This window comes from Petaurus breviceps, unplaced genomic scaffold, assembly GCF_028583685.1.
Source record: "Petaurus breviceps papuanus isolate PSGF00001 unplaced genomic scaffold, PetGlider_PUasm1.0 90625, whole genome shotgun sequence".
Taxonomy (NCBI): Eukaryota; Metazoa; Chordata; class Mammalia; order Diprotodontia; family Petauridae; genus Petaurus; species Petaurus breviceps.
The window spans coordinates 2,134,901-2,155,546 of NW_027187289.1; the positions used below are offsets into that span (position 1 = coordinate 2,134,901).

A 20,646-nucleotide genomic window follows, 5' to 3' on the forward strand; every position below is an offset into this window, starting at 1 on the left:
GGAGGGAGGGCTAGCTTGCTGCTACCTGGGGCTCACTTCCACCCCTATCTCCTACTACCCTGCGTTCTTCAACCTCTGGAAGTCCAAGAGCTCCAGTTTGAGTACGTCTCCCTTAGCTCACCCGCTAGGTCCCGAGATCTTTAGAAAGCAGACATTCTGCAGTAAAAAAGGGAAGTTCAAGAAGTTGGGCAAAACTTTGGATTCTGCCCCGCCAAGTTTCTATCCCCGTTCACTTACCCATGGTGGCAGGTTGGAGCGCCTCTGCGGGACTGCCAAGACAGAGGAATTGTGAAGATTTTTTATCTTTGCTTGTTTTTTTTTTTTTTTTCCTTCCTCCTTTAGAGGTGTTGCTCCAAGCCGAGCCCAGCTACCTGGCCAGCTGGAATTGTAGGAGACTGGGGCGGGTCTGGGCTCCACCCTCCAGGTGGGGGAAGGTGAGGGAAGGAGTAAGGTTTGATGCTCCGTGAAAACCAGAGCAGGTAGATATGCTAGGGGTTTCCCGGAAAGCCCAGGTGCCAAATTTCATAATAACAGGTGTGGGGAGGGCACCTGTAGCGTCTATGGGGAAGCTCAAAGCAAAGACGAATATTAAGGAACTTTGGCACAACCTTGGGAGTTTTGACGACAGTCAAGTGGAGAATGAATGAGAACATCAGAAAGGACAGGTTGGGAAATCGAGTTCGTTTTCTCTTGTCCGGCCGCAAGCAGGTCGTGCTTAACACAGGTGGCAAGGAGAATGAAGATGTGTCACGCTATCCTGTGAGTCTTGGCCTTCTGCACCTCCACGTTAGAGGCCTCTCTCGCCCACACCAGAAACTTGTTAGGGGATCTGAAAGGCTGACTGGTCACAAAGATTCCCAGCCCTGATTAGGCAATGTGAATCTGGGACAGAAGGTCCTCCTGTCTCCACCTTTCTTCATCTTCAGGGGTGTGGTGATCACGTGAAGTCTTGGCATACTTTCTTCTTAAATGGCAGCTGCTCACCTTAGCCAAGGGCATGAGGGCTTGAGAAGAAGTAAAGTTTGGGATCTACAGTGGTATAACCAAAATTAACTTCTGGAAAGGAAAGAAGAATGTTTCCTAGTTATTACCTTAAACTTAAGCAGAAGACACAGGTAGAAAGGTCAATCTGTAATGTTTTATCTTGATCAATGTTTTCTCTTTTTGCCATTCTCATACACCTTTGACTTTCATGTAATTGGAAACACTGCCCTGTTGCTTTCACAAGGAATGGAGATCAGATTCAGACAAGAATCAGACCTGCCAGCAGATGAATGACATTTTTTTTTGCCTAGATTGTTGCCCTTGAAATAGTCTTGTCTATTATTGTTTTAAGGGAAAAACAAGCTTTCCCAAGGCAGTACTGAGAAAACAAACAAAAAAAGGGACACAAGGACACAAGAAGATTCTTGGGGGTGCTAAATGGTTTTAGAAACTCATGGATTCCCGAAGGTCTCATGAGATAATCCTGACACGCAGACACAGGTTTTCTTCTTTGGGAACATCAGGGATTATTTTAGCATAGCTGGTACAATTGGAAAATTTGACTGTGTCTTTCCCTGCCCTTAAAGCAGGAGAGACACAATTACTTGGTAAACCTTATTCAAGTAGTATTCTGTCCACAGAACATTAATTAGTCCTTTTATTAAGCATCTCTAGCACTGTGTTGGATGGTGGGAGTACAAAGGAAAGTCTATTATTAAGAAACTTTCTGTATTGTCTTCCTTTAAAGACTAGGCAGGCATTCATCTGGGAGATAAAGTCCAATTCAAATGCTACCTCCTCCAGGAGGTCTTCCCCCGATTTCTCCTGGGTCTCACATAGGACCTCGCAAAGGCACTCTTCACATAATATATATTTTTTTTATCCCTAAGGTATTTCTCTTTATTTTAGGACCCCTGGAATAGCCAAAAAAAGTTTAAGTTATTTTGTGTGTCTACATCTATTTGAAACCATAATTCACAATCACTTTTTCACTAGTCATTTTGTTGTTATTGTTAAGACATTTTAGTCATTTCTGACTCTTTGTGACCCCATTTTGGGGGTCAAAGATACTGGAGTGGTTTGCCATTTACTTTTCCAGTTCATTTTACAGACGGGAAACTGAGGCAAACAGGGTCAAGTGACTTGTCCAGGGTCACATAGCTAGTATCTGAGAATCTGAATTCATGAAGATGGCTCTTCCTGATTCTAAACCCTGTGCTTTATTCATTGTGCCACCTAGCTGCCCCTTTTTTCCACTAATAAACAGAGGATGCAATTATTGCAGTTAATTTAATGAAAACATACAATAAGGAAAGTTTCAATAGAACATTCTTCCTCATAAACCTAAGGCACACTCTCACAAATAAGCACCCTATTAGTGGGGAGAGAGTGAATACATAGGGATTGGGGGGTAGATATGAAGAAAACGTGTGGTGTGTGCACAAATAGCAGTCCATGCCTATGATGCTGATTTTCTGATAATGTCATCAAACTCCTCCCATTGGGGATGTTATCTCCCCTGATCTCATGGTGATTTCTGGGTCTTGTGGTAGCTGCTGGGTATTTAGTCTTGACTAGGTATTATTTCTTGCCACCAGGTTCTTGGATCATGTCTTCAGGGTCACTCACTGTTCATATCAGCTCATTAACTAAGGTTCACTGACTGAAATCTCTCCGTGATAAGGACAATCTTATAGATCCTTAGTAGTGGCCATTATATTATCTAATAAAGGTTAGGCATATTGTCCCTAGGCTAAGATTGTTAGTTTTTTTAACCCCTAAATTTGAGAACATTAGTACTCCATTCCAGATAATTATCTAACTTAGATTTAGACATTATAAATTCTTTTATGGTTTGACATGCAAGTAAATTTGTGTCACAACCAAAGGTAAGCTAAGGAGTCAAAAATGTTGTTGTCCACTCACTTTTATTTACCATATTTGTCTGAAGCATTACTGTATTTGGCCAAGGAAAAACCTTAGCTGTCCCTCTGTAGTCTTCCCCCCAGGTAAAGAATTTGCAGTCCTGGGAAATTATACAGATTACACATAAACATCTGTAGGTACACATCATAAGCAAAATAATAATACATAATTGCTAATGGTTAGTGATGAATACGGTGTTTACTTGGAATAGTGACTTGTGAAGAACCTCTCTTTATAAGTCAAGTCAATAAGCATTTAAGTGTTTACTGTATACTAGGTTGGAGGTAAAAATAAAGGCAAAAATAGTCCCTCCTCTTAAAGAGTTTACAGCCGAATGGCAGAAATAACATTGCAAACAACTATGTATAAACTCTCTCTCCATAGATGTGTGTGTGTGTGTGTGTCTATGTATGTATACACATCACACACAATAAATTAGGGACGATTTCAGAGGGAAGGGAGTAGTATTAAGAGGGTTGAGATAGACTTTTGCAAAAGGCAGGCCTTTAGCTAAGACTTGAAGGAAACTGGGAGGCAAAGATAAGAATGGTAAGAATTTCAGGCCTGAGGGAGAGTCAGAGAAAATGTGGAGAAGCAGCAATGATATTTATTGTTTACTTTTAAGTTACTTTGTAATAAGAAGATAATAAGCTATTATAAAAAAAAAAACTCCTAGAGCAAGTCGCCCACTAATGTCTTTAAACAAAAACATCTTTCTCTTCATCTCATTGCCTCCTCCTAAGGTAAAATGAGGTTTGAAAAAAATGAAATTTTTCACATAGGGAGATGGAGGAGAAATTTAAAATAAAGCAATTTTAGTTGCTATAGAAATGCTAATAGTTCAGAAATGAATCCTGCAGCAACCAATTTGAGAATCAAGAAGCATTTTGAAAAATCTAATTTGGAGACTTGCCCACAAAACACATTGTCATTCAGAAAGGAAATGGTCATAGAAAGGAGGTCAGACCAGTCATCGGGAAAGATATCTGGTCACTGGACTCAGATGGCTCTGGAGGAGATAGTGAGGCTGGTGACTTTGCCCAGCCCCCCCTCACTCAAATCAAAGTCAATTGCAAGTAATTTCATCATCTCCCTCTGGTCATGGTCTTCTTTGAGAATGAAGGACAAACCACAGCCACAACCAAATCAGTTTAAATATGGTCAAAGTTACCTTTGGACTAAGAGCCGGTGTGCAAAATCTGAATGCCAAAAATAGGTTTACAAAATTGAGCAACTTAAATCAAGGTGGTAACATGAGAGAAGTTTTCTGATAATGACCTGCTTTGTGTCAGTGTCCTTTTTGTAGCATTGTAAGTCAAAAAGGGTAGGAGAGAAGTTGGTTATGTTATGGAGAGAGTGTTTCATGTTGCTAACTGGCAAACATTCCCTTCAAATGTACATCATCTGTTCTTGTTAAGTATTTTTTTTATAAGTGGAGCCTTTTTTTTTCTCAAGTATTCTTTTATTCCAAGCTTTATTCTCTCTCCTTGTATGAAGGCAATTGCTTTGAAACCCATGTAGTTACACTTCTGCTAAGGGCATGTGTGAGAAGACACATAATTGGAAGGGACCTCAGAAGCTATCTAGACCAACTTGCTATTTACAATTTCTTGGACATGTGATCCCTCTCCAGAAAACCAGAAGTAATGGGGAAATCCCTACATTTTGAAGCAGTCCATTTCACTTTTTGACAACCTTAGTATGCATTTCTCTCCCTGCCCCACCCTTCTCATATCGAGTTGAAATCTGCCTCAGAGATTTTTGTCCTTTGGATCTAGTTTTGCCTTCTAGGTACAAACAAGAGAAAAATAATAGTTCCACACAAATACTTGAAGACAAATGTCAAATTTCCTTTTTTCTTTTCTTTTCTTAACCAGACTCCCCCAATCCCTTTAACCAAAACCGATAAGGTTATGAATTAACTTTTAACAAAATTCAATTAATTACTTTGTTTTCAACACTCACTTTTATAAGATTTCAAGTTCTAATCCCCCCACTTCCCTCCCCACTCCCCAAGATGGCATGCCATCTGATATAGGCTATACATATACACACACATATATACGATCATATTAAACATATTTCCATATTAGTCATGTTATGAAAGAAGAATCAGAATAAAAGAGAAAAACCACAAGAAAGAAGAAACAAAGAACAACAAAAGAAAGAATAGTCTGCTTCCATCCGCACTCAGACTCCATAGTTCTTTCTCTGGATGTGGACAGCATTTTCCATGATGAATCGTTGGAATTATCTTAGGCCATTGCATTGCTCAGAAGAACTAAGTCCAAGTCAATCCCTGCACAATGTTGCTGTTACTAAGTAGAGCATTCTCCTGGCTCTGCTCCCCTCACTCAGTATCAGTGGGTGCAAATTAATCTGATCTATTGTGCCGGTCCTCCTTTAGGTATGTTTCTTTATATGAATAAAAGTCCAAGATATTCTTTAAAGAAATAAAAACCTAATTGGAGAAATGTTACTTGCTTATGGGTAAGGCCAAGTCGGTGTAATAAAATGACAATATGACCTAAATTAACTTATTTGTTCAGTCATACTAATGAAACTACCAGAGGATTATTTTATAGATCTAGATACGTTCCAATTTGTCAATGGCTTCCCTAAAACATAGTGCCCAGAACTGACCATAATACTCCAACTGCAGTTTCACCCGGCAGATTAAAGCAAAGTTATAATATCTCTTAATCTGGATAATATGCTTTTGTTTATTTAGCCTAAGGGCCGCTAGGTAGCAGTGAATAGAGTACCTGGAGTCAGGAAGACTTGTCTTTCTGAGTTCAAATCTGGCCTCAAACACTTACTAGTTGGGTGACCTTGGGCAAGTCACTGTTTGCCTTGGTTTCCTTATCTAGGAAAATAAACTAGAGAAGGAAATGACCAGCCACTCCAGTGTCTTTGTGGAGAAAACCTCAAATGGGGTCATAAAGAGTTGGATACAACTGAAACAAACGAACAACAACAAAATTTAGCCTAAAATGACATTAGTTTTTTGGCTGCCATGTCACGCTATGTAGTGCTCTTACAAAAACAACAACAAACAACTCACAGTTAAATGGCACTGGGGGTTTACAACCCCCAAGCCTTTTTTCACATGAATTATAGTTCATCTCTGCCCTTCTCATTTTGTATTACTACAGTCGATTTTCTTTAAACTCAAGCATATTGCTTTACATTTTTCATCAACAATAGCCATTCATACAATGTTGTCAATTTTACAAAGTGTATCATGCACATTTACAAAGTACAGGTATGTCATATTTGATCCTGTCTCTAGGCTTGTAAGGTAGGTACCACAACTGTTATTTTATAAGAGGATCCCTGCCTCACTGGGGATCCCCCAACTTGCTCTCCCACTCATACTCACAGATTGTGTCCATCAGAGGGAGGTTACTTACCCAGACTTGAAGGTACACTGTGATTCTATACTTTAAACAAGATAGTTCATGGGTCCCAACTAGTGTCCTTACCTTTGATAGATGGCTAGTAGACAAAATTAGGTCAAAGCAAAATCATTTCCTAGGATGGTATAGAAAGTGGCTATAAAGCATCCTTCCCAGAAAACTTGGGGCACACTATCCCACAAATACACACAATGGCACTTGGAAGAATGGGCAGACACATAGGTTACATAGTGAAATACACATAGGGATCACATATCACCAAGGAAAGTCATTTTCCCTGGGAATGCAGAGCTCTAATGGCCTTTGTCTTCTTATGGTGATGTCACTTTGCTTCTCACATGGAGCTATATTTCTGCTGGGCAGTTTGCTCAGCAGGGTTTCCTGAGCCTTCCTTCCTCTACAACTGGTACTCCTAACTACCAGGAGTCGGACGTCACTGGCTCCTTCTTCACTGCCAGGGATCACAGTCCTTGAACTGGCTTGACTGTCTGCTTGTTCTGTTCTTCCACTAGATAATCAGCTCTACTGCAATGCCTCCTCATCTCTGCTGCCCTCTGTTAAAGGGGCAAAAGGAAAGGCAAAGAGTGATTCTATGTCAGGAGCTAGATTCTTCCTCCATAGCTGACTGTCCTCTCTGCTGCCACACAACTCTCCCACCATAACTGTTCATATGGCTCACAAGCTAACTTTTTAAAAGCTTCATGATGTATAACTGATGCTTTGCCGGGCCACAACAAGGTACATTTCAAATTCCATTGATGAAGAACTTTTTCACAAACTCCTAAAGAGTGAAAACTTTGCTTTGTATTTTTTTCAAGAAATTAATGCCTGGGTCCTACTGTGATTTCTTTGGTTGGACAAAGGGAGGATAATTGATCAGTGATGTCTTAACCAACCCCTTCCCCCATACATAGGTGAGGAAATTAAGACTCAGGGCGGTGACTCTTCTTTTCTTAAGAATGAAATTCTGAAAAAACAAAGAGAAACTATTCTGATGAAGACAAAAGGGGAGAATTTTCTATGTAAATACGCTGGGACCTCATAATCCAACTTAAGTTTTTAAAAGATATGTTTAGGATATAAAAACAAAGAGTTAATAGATGATGAATACAACAGCCTGGTATGATCGTGTAAGAATAGTGTCTGGAGTGCTAAAGCTCAGAACAAACCATGGCCAACTGGGAAAACTAAGAACATCCAACATGTTGACTTTTTCTCTCATTTTTTTTTTCATTTGATGATTTCATCAGCTCCCATGGGAACTGTTCAGTTGTCAGCTTTATGCACATGAATCCTGCGTGTATACACACAATCTTGTCTTTTTCCCAAGCTCCAATCCTGCACCATGAACTGCCTGTTGGATATTTTGAACATGTTCCATTAAGCACCTCAAACTCAACATGTTCAAAACAGAATTCATCTTCCCCATAAAATTCATTCTTCTTATCCACTTAACTATTACCAAAAGGGCATTACGATCCTTCCAGTAATTTTCAATGTCAGTATTGCCTTCAACTCCTCGTTCACATCAAGTCTTACTGTTTCTATCTCCAAAACAACTCTCACACATGTCACCTTCTCTCTAGTCACATACCTACCGCCTTCATACAGACCTTTGGTATCTCTCACTTAGACTCTAACAATAGGCTCCTATGTTGTCTCTCTATCTCAGGTCTTTCCTCATTCCGATCTATCCTTTGCACAGCCACCACAGTGATTTTCCTAAAGTGCAGGTCTGATCATAGCATTCCTACCCCTATTTTGTATATTTCAGTTTCTTATCATTTGGATCAGATGTAAACTATCTTTTTTTGGCATTTAAATCTCTTCATTACATGACCTTTTCCTATCTTTCCAGTATTTCTATATACTATTTCCTACCATGCACACTGAGATTCAGCTATACTGTCCTGCCTGCTGTTTCACACCTAAAATGGACCATCTCCCATCTCCGTGTCTTTGTTCTGACTGCCTCCCATGCCTGTGATGGACTCCTTTCTCATTTCTGTCTTTTGACATCCCAGGCTTCCTTTAAGAATCAAATCAAGTGCTACATTCTACACGAATCCTTTCCTGATTCTTTTAAATGTTAAAATCATCTAGATGCAAAAAACCACCTTATATTCATATTGTGACTATGCTTACTATATTAAGCCTCCATAGCACCAAACTTCATGAACAGCTTAAAACTGCATGGAGATTTGTAGTATACCCTCTATGTGAAGATGTTGTCTCCCTATTAGAATGTAAGCTCCTAGGACAGAGGGACTGTTTCATTTTTGTCTTTGTATATCTCCAGCACTTGGCATAGTGACTAATACACATTGATCATTTAATGGGACCATAGATTTAGAGTTAGAAGAAAACTCAGAGGGCAAATCCAACTCCCTTCTTTTATGAATGAAGAAACTGAAGCACAGAGAGGTTAGGTGATTTACACACATCACACTGCTAGTGTCTGAGGCAGGATTTGAACTTGTTGGTTAATTGACCATCCTGTCAAGTGTGCTATCTATGATTCCTCCTAAGTCGGCAGTTCTTAACCTTTCTGGTCTCATGACTCCTTTACACTGTTAAAAATTATTGAGTGCCCCACCACACCCCGGGGCAGCTAGGTGGCTCAGTGAGTAGAACACCAGCCCTGGAGTCAGGAGGACCTGAATTCAAATCCGGCCTCAGACACTTAACACAAAACTAGCCATATGACCTTGGGCAAGTCGCTTAACCCCAATTGCCCTCCAAAAAGCAAAAAATAAAAATATAGTTTGAAAAAAAAAGGAGGGTGGCTAGGTGTAAAGTGAGTAAAGTGCTGGCCCCAGAGTCAAGAGGACCCGAGTTTGGTTCCAGCCTCAGACACTTAACACCCACACAAAAAAACTAGCCGTGTAACCTTGGGCAAGTTACTTAACCCCAACTGCCCTCCAAAAGGCAAAAAAAAAAAATTATTGAGGACCCCACTGAAGAACTTTTGTTTGTGTGGATTATATCTATTGCTATTTACTATACTGGAAATTAAAGCATCTTAATATGATTATGAAACTAGTTTTTGACCCTGAAAGGGTTTGGGTGAACTCCAGGGGTCCTTAGACAACACTTTTAAAATCTAAGTAATCAATAAGTGCTATGAACAAAACATAACAAAGGACAGAACCTTGTGGCACACTTCTGGCAACTTTCTTCCAGGATGGCACATATCCATTAATTACTAATTTTTGTGTCTAATCATTTAATCAATTCTGAATCCATCTAATTGTACTATCTTCCAACACACAATGTTTTGTTCCCAATGCATCATGAGATACATTGCCAAATGCCTTGATGAAGTTCGAAATTCTATGTAGAGATCCTTTTCCTGCTAATCTTGTAACCTTATTTTTTTTTTTAAAGGTAAATGAAGTTTAAATGGGATGGATTAGTACTTATGGAGCCTGTACTGGTGATTGAAATTCTCTTTTTCTAAGGACTCACTAAACAACTTCTTCAATCACTTGCTCTAGAATTTTGCTAGAATCACACCTGCAAGTTCTTTGCACATCTGAGAGTTCAGTTGAACTGGGAGAGGTGATTTGAACCCTTGAAGGCATTTAAGGGTTCACTTACCTTGTCCTCACTTAAGGGATTCACTTCCCTTCTGATCCTCAGTTATATGACCACAACACTCTGGAAGAAATTGGAAAGGTTTTATTGTTCTTGTTACATAGTTCTCATCTAATAACAAGCTTTGAAAATCTTAATCAATTCACAAATATTTGCCAAGTATCCAAAATGTACAAAGCTCCAATGGAGACTGAAAGACATATTAAGGCAGATTCTTTCCTTCAAGAGTTTATAACTTAGAAAGGAGAGGCAAGATATCTATAAGTGAAGTCAGCTACTGATATTGAAAATATATAGTTCTTAATTAACTAAGGCATTAATATATAAATGTTAATATTAAAATCTAGAGGAGGAAGAGATCAGAGTCTTTGGGCAAAGTCACACAGGATCGCTTGAGTGACGTGGTTCTTGACCTGGGCTTCAAAGGATGGATTAGATTTAGACAAGCAGAAAGTGGGTACTCAGGCAAGAGAAGGAGTCCCAGTCAAAATGAAGAGGCAGGAATACAACAAGGCATATTGGGGGACAGGTTAATTGAAGCATAAGGCTTATGTGAGAGAATAGTAGAAGATAAATTTGGAATGGTAAATTGGTACTAATTTAAAGAAAGCTTTAAAGACACTTAATACCATAGACAATGGTTGCTTTATGCTGTTTTAATTATAACTACCTTTCATTTTATTATATTTTCCTCTTGCTCAAGCCTAGAAAAGAGACAGATTTGTGGTTTTTTTAAATGTATCTATAGTTTTAATTTTAAATTTTTCTTTCATATTATTATAAACTTGACAAATATCCATAAACATGAATGTTTCCGTGTATTAGGAATAGCAGAAAAATCAGATTATGTTTAAAACCATGAATTTATATGTAAAGCTTACTTTTAAATATTTATATTAAATGTAACAAAAGAGTTCCAATACTGTCCAGCTTGTCTATGTCTCCTTATTAACTTTCTTCTGCTTTTTTCTATGTATTTCAATGAAAAAACTTTTTATTTTCAGTTCCAAATTCTCTTTCTCCTTCCTGTGTATCTTTTTTTTTTTTTTTTTGCTTTTTGGAGGGCAATTGGGGTTAAGTGACTTGCCCAAGGTCACACGGCTAGGGTGTGTGTGTGTGTGTGTGAAGTGTCTGAGTTTGGATTTGAACTCAGGTCCTCCTCACTCCAGGGCCGGTGCTCTATTCACTGTGCCACCTAGCTGCCCCATCTTCCTGTGTATCTTAAAAATGTTTCATTAATATTTCTTTCTTGGAGTGGCTAGGTGGCCTCAGACACTTAACACAAAAACTAGCCATGTGACCTTGGGCAAGTCACTTAACCCCAACTGCCCTCCCCCCAAAATTTTCTTTCTTTTCCTTTTTGACATCACTATCACAATCTCCTCGTCCTCTTCTTTTCTTTCTATCTCCTTCCCTCCCTCTATAAATCTCTCACCCATACAAAAAGCCTCTCCTTGAAACAAATATAGTAGAGCAATGAAAATCTACATATTACCTGTGTCTAAAAAAATGTGTGATTCTATGGCTCATCACTATTGTCAAGTACATATCCTGGTCACAGCAGCAGTAGTAGTAATAACTAGCATTTGTATAGTATTTACTATGTACCAGGCACTGTGCTAAGTGCTTTACAATTATTACCCGATTTGATCTCACAACAATCCTGAGAGGTAGGTACTATTATTATCCCCATTTTACAGATGAAGAAACTGAGAGAAGTGGACGTTAAGTCACCTGCCCACAGTCACATTTACAGCTAGTAAACATCTGAGGTTAAATTTGAACATGGGTCTTTCTGGCGCCAGATGCAGTGGTCACCACTATGTCAGGTACCTGGTTCTGCTCAGTTCAATCTGCATCAGTTTTTGTAAGTCTTCCCACATTTCTCTGAATAAGCCCCCTTTGTTATTTCTTACGGGACAATAAATCTTCCATTTCATTCCCATATTGCATTTCATTCAACCATTCCCCAATTAGTGAATACTCACTTTAAAAAAAAGTTTTTTTCCATAGCAAAATGTGCTGCTATTAATATATTTGTGCATACTGGTACTTTCCCTCAGTCTTTGGTATATTTGGGTTATATGCCTAGTAATGGTAATTACTGGGTCTAAAGAAGAACACAGGGGGCAGCTAGATGGAGAACCTTCCCTGGAGTCAGGAGGACCTGAGTTCAAATCCAGCCTCAGACACTTAACACAAAACTAGCCATGTGACCTTGGGCAAGTCACTTAACCCCAATTGCCCTGCATTCCCCCTAGAAGAAGAAGAAGAATAACAACAACATAGTTTGGTGATTTTTTTTTCAGTATTTTCCAAATTGTTTTCCAGAATGCCCGGATCAGTTCATATATCTGCATGTTGCCTATTTTCTCACAGCCCCTCCAATAATTTTCCTTTTCCTTTTCTGTCATCTTTATCAATCTGATGATGGTGAGGTACAACTTCACATTTGCTTTCATTCACATTTCTCTTATTATTAGAGATCTGGTACATTCTTGAATAAATTTGCTGATAGCTTGCATTTTTCTTTTGAGAACTGCCTTTCAATATTTTCTGACCACTTTTCTATTGGAGAATGGATCATATTCTTATATATTTGTATCTCTTTCCTGTATATCTTGCATATCAGAATTTTATCAGAAATTTGCTGAGAGTTCTTTCAGCAGTTATTTTTTCCAACTTATATTAGTTTTTTGGAGTGCATTCATCTGAAGAAAATTCAATAAAATAATTCAATTTAATTCAGCAGACATTTATTAAGTCCCAGGACCTTTACCTATCCCTCCGTTGGGAGGAATAAACATGCATACTAATAAATAAATACAAAATAAATCTAAAATAACACCATATATTTTTAAGAAGGAGAGTTTGCTATCCTTCTTGAAGGATAAGAAAAGGTTTTGTACAGGAAGTGGAATTGAACTGTTCTTTGAAGGAAGCTTTAAGGATTTTATGAGATGGAGGTGAGGAAGAAATTCCTGCCAATGTAGGAATCTGTGTCAAGGCGTGGGAGCAAGAGATGCAATGTCATGTAAAAGATAAAAGTTCGTGAAGGGTAGTAATATTAAGTAAGACTAGTAAGTCAGTAAGCATTTATTAAGCGCCTACTGTGTGCCAGGCACAAGAGTTACAAAGAAAAGCCCAAAAAAGGTTCCTCCTCAGGCTAATGGTGACAGTCATACTGTGTTAAGGTTCTAATTGCCAGGTTGAAGATTCATCTTTGATCCTAGAAGCAATAAGGAGCTTTTGAAGATGTGTAAGTAACTAAGTGACATAAATCTGTGTTTTCAAAAAAATAACAAATTTAGCAGTAGTGTGGAGGAAGAACTAGAGGAGGAAGACACAATCCCCACAATCATTAGAATAATAATATTTTGCTTTCATTTAAAATTTTCTCTTTGTCAAACGACTTCCTTTGTATTATTGACAATTTTTTTTTTTGGAAATCGAAAAGAAAGAATGATCTTTAGTGTTTATTTTCTGTTTCTTTTTCCAGGAAGTAGACAATGATTTTTTTCATACTAGAAACTCATATCTATGTATTTGCTAATGATTAGTCATAGGATTATACTTTTTCTATCCCTTATCACCAACTGAAATGCTGAAAGTTTGATATAATATTTAAAAACTTTCCAAGAACTAAATAAATATCATGTTACATAATCACATTTGCAGTGGATTTATATTTGAAAAAAAAGATTTTTGTGAGGAAAAGTGTATCCAAAATCTAAGAGGACATTAATAATGCTGAATTTAGAGCCAAAAGACACAGATTCAATCTGAGCTCTGCCATCTACTCCCTATGTAACCTTGGGCAAGTAGTTTCATCTCTCTGCTTTCTGATCTGTAAAATAAAAGGGTTAGACTAGATGCCTTCCAATGTCCCTTCTAGATCTAAACCTATAAGTCTATGAACAGAGCTTTATAGATGACATTTAAAAAAAACATGCTTTCAGGAAAAATAGGAAATGTCAGATGATTCATCTTCATGATTTTATAAATATGACTGAAAGACCCAAGGAGAAGGTAGAGGAAAAAAGCAAAGCCAAAGTTTCTTTCCTTTTGAAGGACATTTCTGGAACTGGAACTCTCTATCCATAGAGAGCAAATCATAGATAGAAACTGAGGAAATTGTGGGAATTGAGTGAACCACATTGACTCCATTTTGTGTTGCAATTCTGGATCTAGCTCAATTTCTTTTTTATTCAGTTAGGGATTTAGTCCAATTTCACTCTTGTGAGAAAACTTTATTCAATTATGGGAACTGGGAGGGAACTTCATTACATTGTTTGAACCTACATGGCCAGGAAGCTGGACCATCTTTACCTGTTGCTTAGAGACCCTTAACTAAGGACCTAGGTTATACTGACCAGAAACCAAGTTATATCCAAAGACTGATGCAAGGAGTTTTCTCACAACTATACATCTCAAGCAACCTATATGTCTTATCTAAAAACTATATTGACCATATATCAATCAGTTATTCCTTCCTTGTTCCTTTCATTGAGTACAGACACCTGAGAGGAGGAGAATACCTCTTTTTCTGATTTCAGGGAATTGCATCTCTTTGCCCCATCCCTCCCTCCCCCCAGATTTCAAAAATCACCTATCCCCTTCCCAAATCAGAAATCCCCTAATCTTTCCTCCAATTAGAAATCAGATCACCTAATCTTGCATTCTGGTTTATATCCAGCTAATTGTTTTCTTTTAATGCATAATAAAAATCTGTCTCCCCCTGTATTTGGAGTCCACTTCAAGCTGAGGAGGCCTGGTCCTAATTTGTTATACAATTGGCATGCATTACTTAATAAATTGGTATGCTCAGAAGCTCAAACCTTTGTTTCCTCAGTATTTCAGATTTTGCCTTTCACATAGCAGTATAACTTCTATACTGTAACTTAGTGGTAACTTGAGAAGGCCTACAATATATAGCATAGTATGTATTTTTTTTCTTTTGGGGGGGCAGGGGGAAGACAGGGCAATTGGGATTAAGTGACTTGCCCAAAGTCATACAGCTAGTAAATGTCTGAGTCCGGATTTGAACTCAGGTTCTTCTGACTCCAGAGCTAGTTCTCTATTCACTGCACCACCTAGCTGCCCCCATAGTATGTATTTCTAATTCATTGACTTCTCTGGCAGAATAAGAGACAGAGTTTTAAAAATTCCTCATATCTATAAGGAAAATCTTTAGCTGTTACATAGAATAATAATGCTGTTGCCAATTTAAAAAAAAATCACAAAGACTTTCATCTCTGATTATAATCTTACCAATGGTTGTCTTAAGTTTTATAAAACAATATGTAACCTGTGATTCAGTACCTCCTCTTTACCCTATACCAAAAAAACTCTGGGTTCACATGGACCCCCAAGAGGGCTGTTATCTCTCTCGGCTAGGCTTACCACAGGAAAGAGCTTTCCAAAGCTGAAATGGGCTAGAGCACAAGCGGTCCTGTATTTCCCTAATATATTTAAAATTGTTCCACAATTTGTACTCATAGCTATTGTCTGGGTCTCCCCAAATGTAGGTGATAGGGTCCCCAGCTCCCAGACAAATACGTAAGCTACAGGATGGATACAGGATGCAGATGGTGCTTATTTCACCAGAAGACTTAGATAATTCCCAGGAGACAAATACAGGAAACACATAATGAGTTCAAATAGCCTATCAGTTTCCCCTAGAAGGAAATAAAACTTGAGGATGCCAATAAGGCAACTTTCTAGCATTCAAGGAAAAACCCTATCTCCCAGGTAGTCATATGTAGTCTCTCAGCCTTGAGAGAAATTTAGGAGCCAGACAAAGGAATTGAGTCATACACTGTAATTCTAAAAGAAACCCAATATCCAAGAAGTGGATTGAAACAAAGGGGACCTAAACCTCAAGAGTCAGAAAGAATTCTCAACACAAGGGCAATATGCCAAAGGAGAAAGAAAAAGTAAAACTGTTGTGAAAAAAATAAAAGAGAGATCAAGCAAGGCCATTGGCCTCAATGGGCATCTCAGAGTAGAAGACTTGGGCTGAAGGCACCAGTTATACCTAACCTCTCAAGGACTGAGGGAAGTTAAATGCATAGGTCTGTTTTTCATCCAAACTGCCTTGCTGGTACCTGTTCATTAATAGGCACTGTAATATGCCCTATTTTTTTCTTTACCTTCTAACTTGAATCTTTGCCTCAATTATAAAGAGGTGAGGGGTTAGCTAAAAACAAGCATAAATTCAAATTAGAGCAGAGAGCCAAATTTATGCCTAAATTCTTATAACTACAAGAAAACTGGGGGCTTGAAGCTATTGTAATTACACTCCGAATTTTGTTGCTCTCTGACCTTGAGAAGGTAATTTACAATAGATGTTTCCACTTCCTCTACTCTCACTCTCTTCTTAACAATTAGGCTTCTGACATCATTATTCAACCCAAACTGCTGTTGACAGTGTTTCCAGGGATCTAATCACCATATCCAAATGCCTTTTCTCAATCCTTCCTTCTTGACCTCTCTGCAGCCTTTGACACCCCAAAAAGAATTTAACTGGTGTCCACTTTAAAATGTTCACAACCAACATAGGAGAGCTTCATGAAGGTCAAACAAGTTTCTGCCATGTCAAAGTGCTACTAGGAAGGCCAGTCAACTTTTTTTCCTTTTACAAAAAGTCTCAATTTTATCTTTCTCCAAGGGGTATCCTCTTAAGGTTTGGGTTAGACTAGATGGCCTCTTTACTCACTTTCAAATCTGAGGTTCTGACATCTTGTGACTAAAAATCCTAAATTATTCTATTCAAAAAATATTTTAAAATCATCTATTACTTCTAGCAATGTTTCCCAACTTATGCTATATTACCAAATATATTTATTTTTTGAATGAAATTCTAATTCAACCACTAATTATTTAATACTTACTATGTGCTAGGCAAGAGAGGCAATGTGATACTGTAACTGGAAATCTATCCTGAGTCAGGAAGACCTATGACACATACTAGCTGTGTAACCTTGAGTAATCCATTTGATATCACAGTGTTCTAGACAGGATTGCCAAACTCAAATAGAAACAGACTGGCTGGCTACACATTGATTTAGAAAGCCACAACAAATATTATCTATGTTGTCTTTTTTATTTATTTTGTTAAACATTTTCCAATTACATTTTAATCCAGTTCTATAACACTGAGGAGTTTTATAGGGCTTGTGACCCATATGCCTTTGAAAAAAATTATTCATTTTGAACTTAAATACAGAAAAACAACAAAAAAAGAACATTTCCGTGTACATAAAAAGAGGACTAAACCATATAAACATAAAACCATAAATTTCCATTTTACACTGTTTCCTTTTTTTTTAAACTACATAGTAAGTACTACAAATTGTTTTCAAAGCTACCCGCTTTTCTGTGCTTCCTTCTAAGTTTTCTTTTGTTTTCTGATGTGCCTTGAGTTTGATATCTCTGCTCTAGATAACCGTCTACTCCCATAAGTTTCTGGGAAGGAGGAAATCTGAATTAACAGAAGAAAATTTCCTCACCCAGGAGTTCCCTACAATACCAAGGAAGTCACATGTCTAGCCCGTGTCCGCATCCTATTAAGTTATAGCTGGTTGCCCTTGAATTGGTGGAGGAAATTCACCTATCCACAAAATCACAGACAATTGATATATTGATGTGTTAGGCACTACAAGAATGAAAAAAAAAAAAGACTGCAAAACACACGCGAAGTAGCAGGACGTATCAGCTCCTTTATGGTACATATCTACAAATCCAGTAAAGGAAAACATATAAAAAGTAAAAAAGCAAATCTGGCATAAACAGGGTTGTAAATGAGTAACACTGATAGGCAGTATTATTCCTGGTTACAAGGTTCACTTAACACGTTTCTTCTCTGATAGTTACATGGTTAGATTTCCATCATCTAGAATCTGCCCAGAGCAAGGTAGCTGCAAATGAAATATCTTTACAAAATTAGACTGTTTATAAAAAAATTACTCTCATTTTATTACTTCCATGTCCCTGAAATTCTTTTATAATTTAACCATATACTTGCTGCTGAGTCATTTTAACGTCTGGCTCCCTACGAAACAGATTTTGGGTTTTCTTGGCAAAGATACTGGAAGTGTTTGCCATTTCCTTCTCCATCTCTTTTAACAGATGAGGAGCTGAGGCAAACAAGGTTAGGTGACTTGCCCAGGGTCACCCAGCTAGTAAGTGTCAGTAAGTGAGGACAGATCTGAAGTCAGGTAGTCTTGTCTCCAGGGATGGGGCTATACCACTATACCACTTAGCTGCCCTACTTTTTCTTGTACTTCTTTGAAATAGATGGAATATTAATGAATAACTTTAACAGTTTTTTTCACATGTATCCTTTCTTTCTTTTTTTTTTTGAGGGGGAAGGGCAAGGCAATTGGAGTTTAGTGACTTGCCCAGGGTCATCCAGCTAGTAAGTGTCAGTAAGTGAGGACAGATCTGAAGTCAGGTAGTCTTGTCTCCAGGGATGGGGCTCTATCCACTGTACCACTTAGCTGCCCTACTTTTTCTTGTACTTCTTTGAAATAGATGGAATATTAATGAATGACTTTAACAGTTTTTTTTTTCACATGTATCCTTTCTTTTTTTTTTTTTGAGGGGGAAGGGCAAGGCAATTGGAGTTCAGTGACTTGCCCAGGATCACACAGCTAATAAGTGTATCAAGTGGCTGAGGCCAGATTTGAACTCAGGTCCTCCTGACTCCAGGGTCAGTGCTCTATTCACTGTGCCACCTAGCTGCCTCGATTGTACTCAAGGCTACATAATTGTACCAAAGCATACCTACCCTGATTTCTACTTTATTATCAAATGAGAAAATAATTTTCTTGATAGTAATAAATTAAGTATTCATATTTTTAAAGGCTATTTCATATCCCTGCTAGAAAGCCCTGGGAAATTTTATTCCCGTGTAGCTAGGAGGGAACCTGGAGTAGTAGAAACAGTTGCCCTCAGAGTAAGGAAATCCTTAATTCCAGTACTGACTCTGACATGTACTGTGTTTACCCTGGGCAAGTCACTCAGCCTCTTGGTGTCTGAGACAATTTTTTAACACTATATATAAAGGTAGAAGGGGCAGTTGGTGGCACAGTGGATAAAGTGCCAGGCCTGGAGTCAGGAAGACTCATCTTCCTAAGCTCAAATCTGGCCTCAGACATTTACTAGCTGTGTGACCCTGGGAGAATCCCTTAACCCTGTTTGCCTCAATTTCCTCATCTGTAAAATGAGCTGGAGAAAGAAATGGCAAGCCACTCCAGTATCTTTGCAAAAAATAAAAACCAAGATGTGGTCCCAGAGTCAGATATGACTGAATGACTGAACAAAAAACACCAACAAAAAGGTAGAAAGTTGACCAAATCTTGCACCCAATTCCATCCCATCTTTTGTGGCATAGATCACATGTGAAATACAAAAACACTTTTGGCACAGTGACTAAGACAACAGTCATTAGAATTTGACCAAGACAAAGAATCAGGGCTGTAATGTCATGGGGAATTTATAATAATTGACTCTTCCCAATCTAATAATATGGCTCTTTACAAACATTCTCTGATTTAGCATTTACAACAACTCTATGAGGTAGGCACTGCAGGTTTTCTTATCCCCATTTAACAGATGGAGAAACCAAGAATGAGAAAGTTAAGTCACTTGCCCAGTTTTACACAGCTAATAATCATTAAAGGCAGGATTTGAACGCGGGTCTACCTGACTCCAAGTCCTTTAATCTATTACATCACCCTGCAGGGAGGTAAATTGAAGAAATAAAGTACTATAGAACACAATTTTAACTTCAATAACAACAACAATGATGATGATAATCTGTGACAAAGCACTTTACACAAATTCTCTCATTTGTCATTCATAATAACCCTGTGGGCTAGATAGGACAAAAGATTATTATCTTTTGTTTTATAGAAGAAGAAATTGAAGGTCAGTTTCCCAAGGCCATCCAGTTACTAAGAGGCATACCTGGGACCAAAACATGGATTTTCTGATTTCAGATCTTGTTCTTGCCACACCAACAAGTTGTATGAAGAGGGAGATCTCTCTGGATTATGAGAAAGTAAAACAATATGGAGAATAGAAAAGTTCTGACAAACTGGCTTTAATAAAATCTCAGGATTATATAAATCTTTAATGTACTTAATGCCTCTACTCCTTCCCAAAAGAAAATGAAGAGCTGATATTAAGTTATTCTCTCCTGAAGTGTGCCCCACCTAATGGCTCAGTGGGATGTGAGCATTTCTAGCTTGGTAGCCCATAGCTCACATCTCACAGTTACATAAATTAGTTTCTTAGATGCATATACACACAGTTGGTAGGTTGGGTGGTTGGTTGGCTGGTTGTCCTTTGTTCTCAAAGAGAACCAAAATGACATCACTATGTTACTGTGGCCAATCAGACCAATACAAGCTTGGAATGCTCTACCACAAAATCAGGTACAAAGAGTCCATGTGAACATTTGGAATGGAGTCTCTAATTTGCATATCTCACGTTTCTTTTGAGCTATTTCAATTCTGCTTTGCTCACAACACACAACACTTTCTCTGATGAAGGAATGCCATGCTGGGCAGTCCTGTGCCAGTGTCTCCCATGTTACACAATCAGTTCTAAAATTAAGAGAGACTTTGAGAGTGTCCTTGTATCTCTTCTTCTGACCACCATGTGAGCACTTGCCCTGTGTTAGTCCTTCATAAAACAGTCTTTTAGGCAAAAT

General features: G+C 38.2%; 1 protein-coding gene across 1 annotated transcript in view; it reads right to left on the reverse strand.

Annotated features, from left to right (window-relative positions):
- Positions 1–726, reverse strand: part of SLC15A1 (solute carrier family 15 member 1) — a 60,609-nt gene extending 59,883 nt beyond the window's left edge. The window contains exon 1 of the mRNA XM_069064157.1: positions 238–726. Within this exon, the coding sequence (XP_068920258.1) occupies positions 238–241 (4 nt within the window). The 5' untranslated portion in view covers positions 242–726. The remainder of the gene's footprint in view (positions 1–237) is intronic.
- Positions 727–20,646: the final 19,920 nt, after the last annotated feature.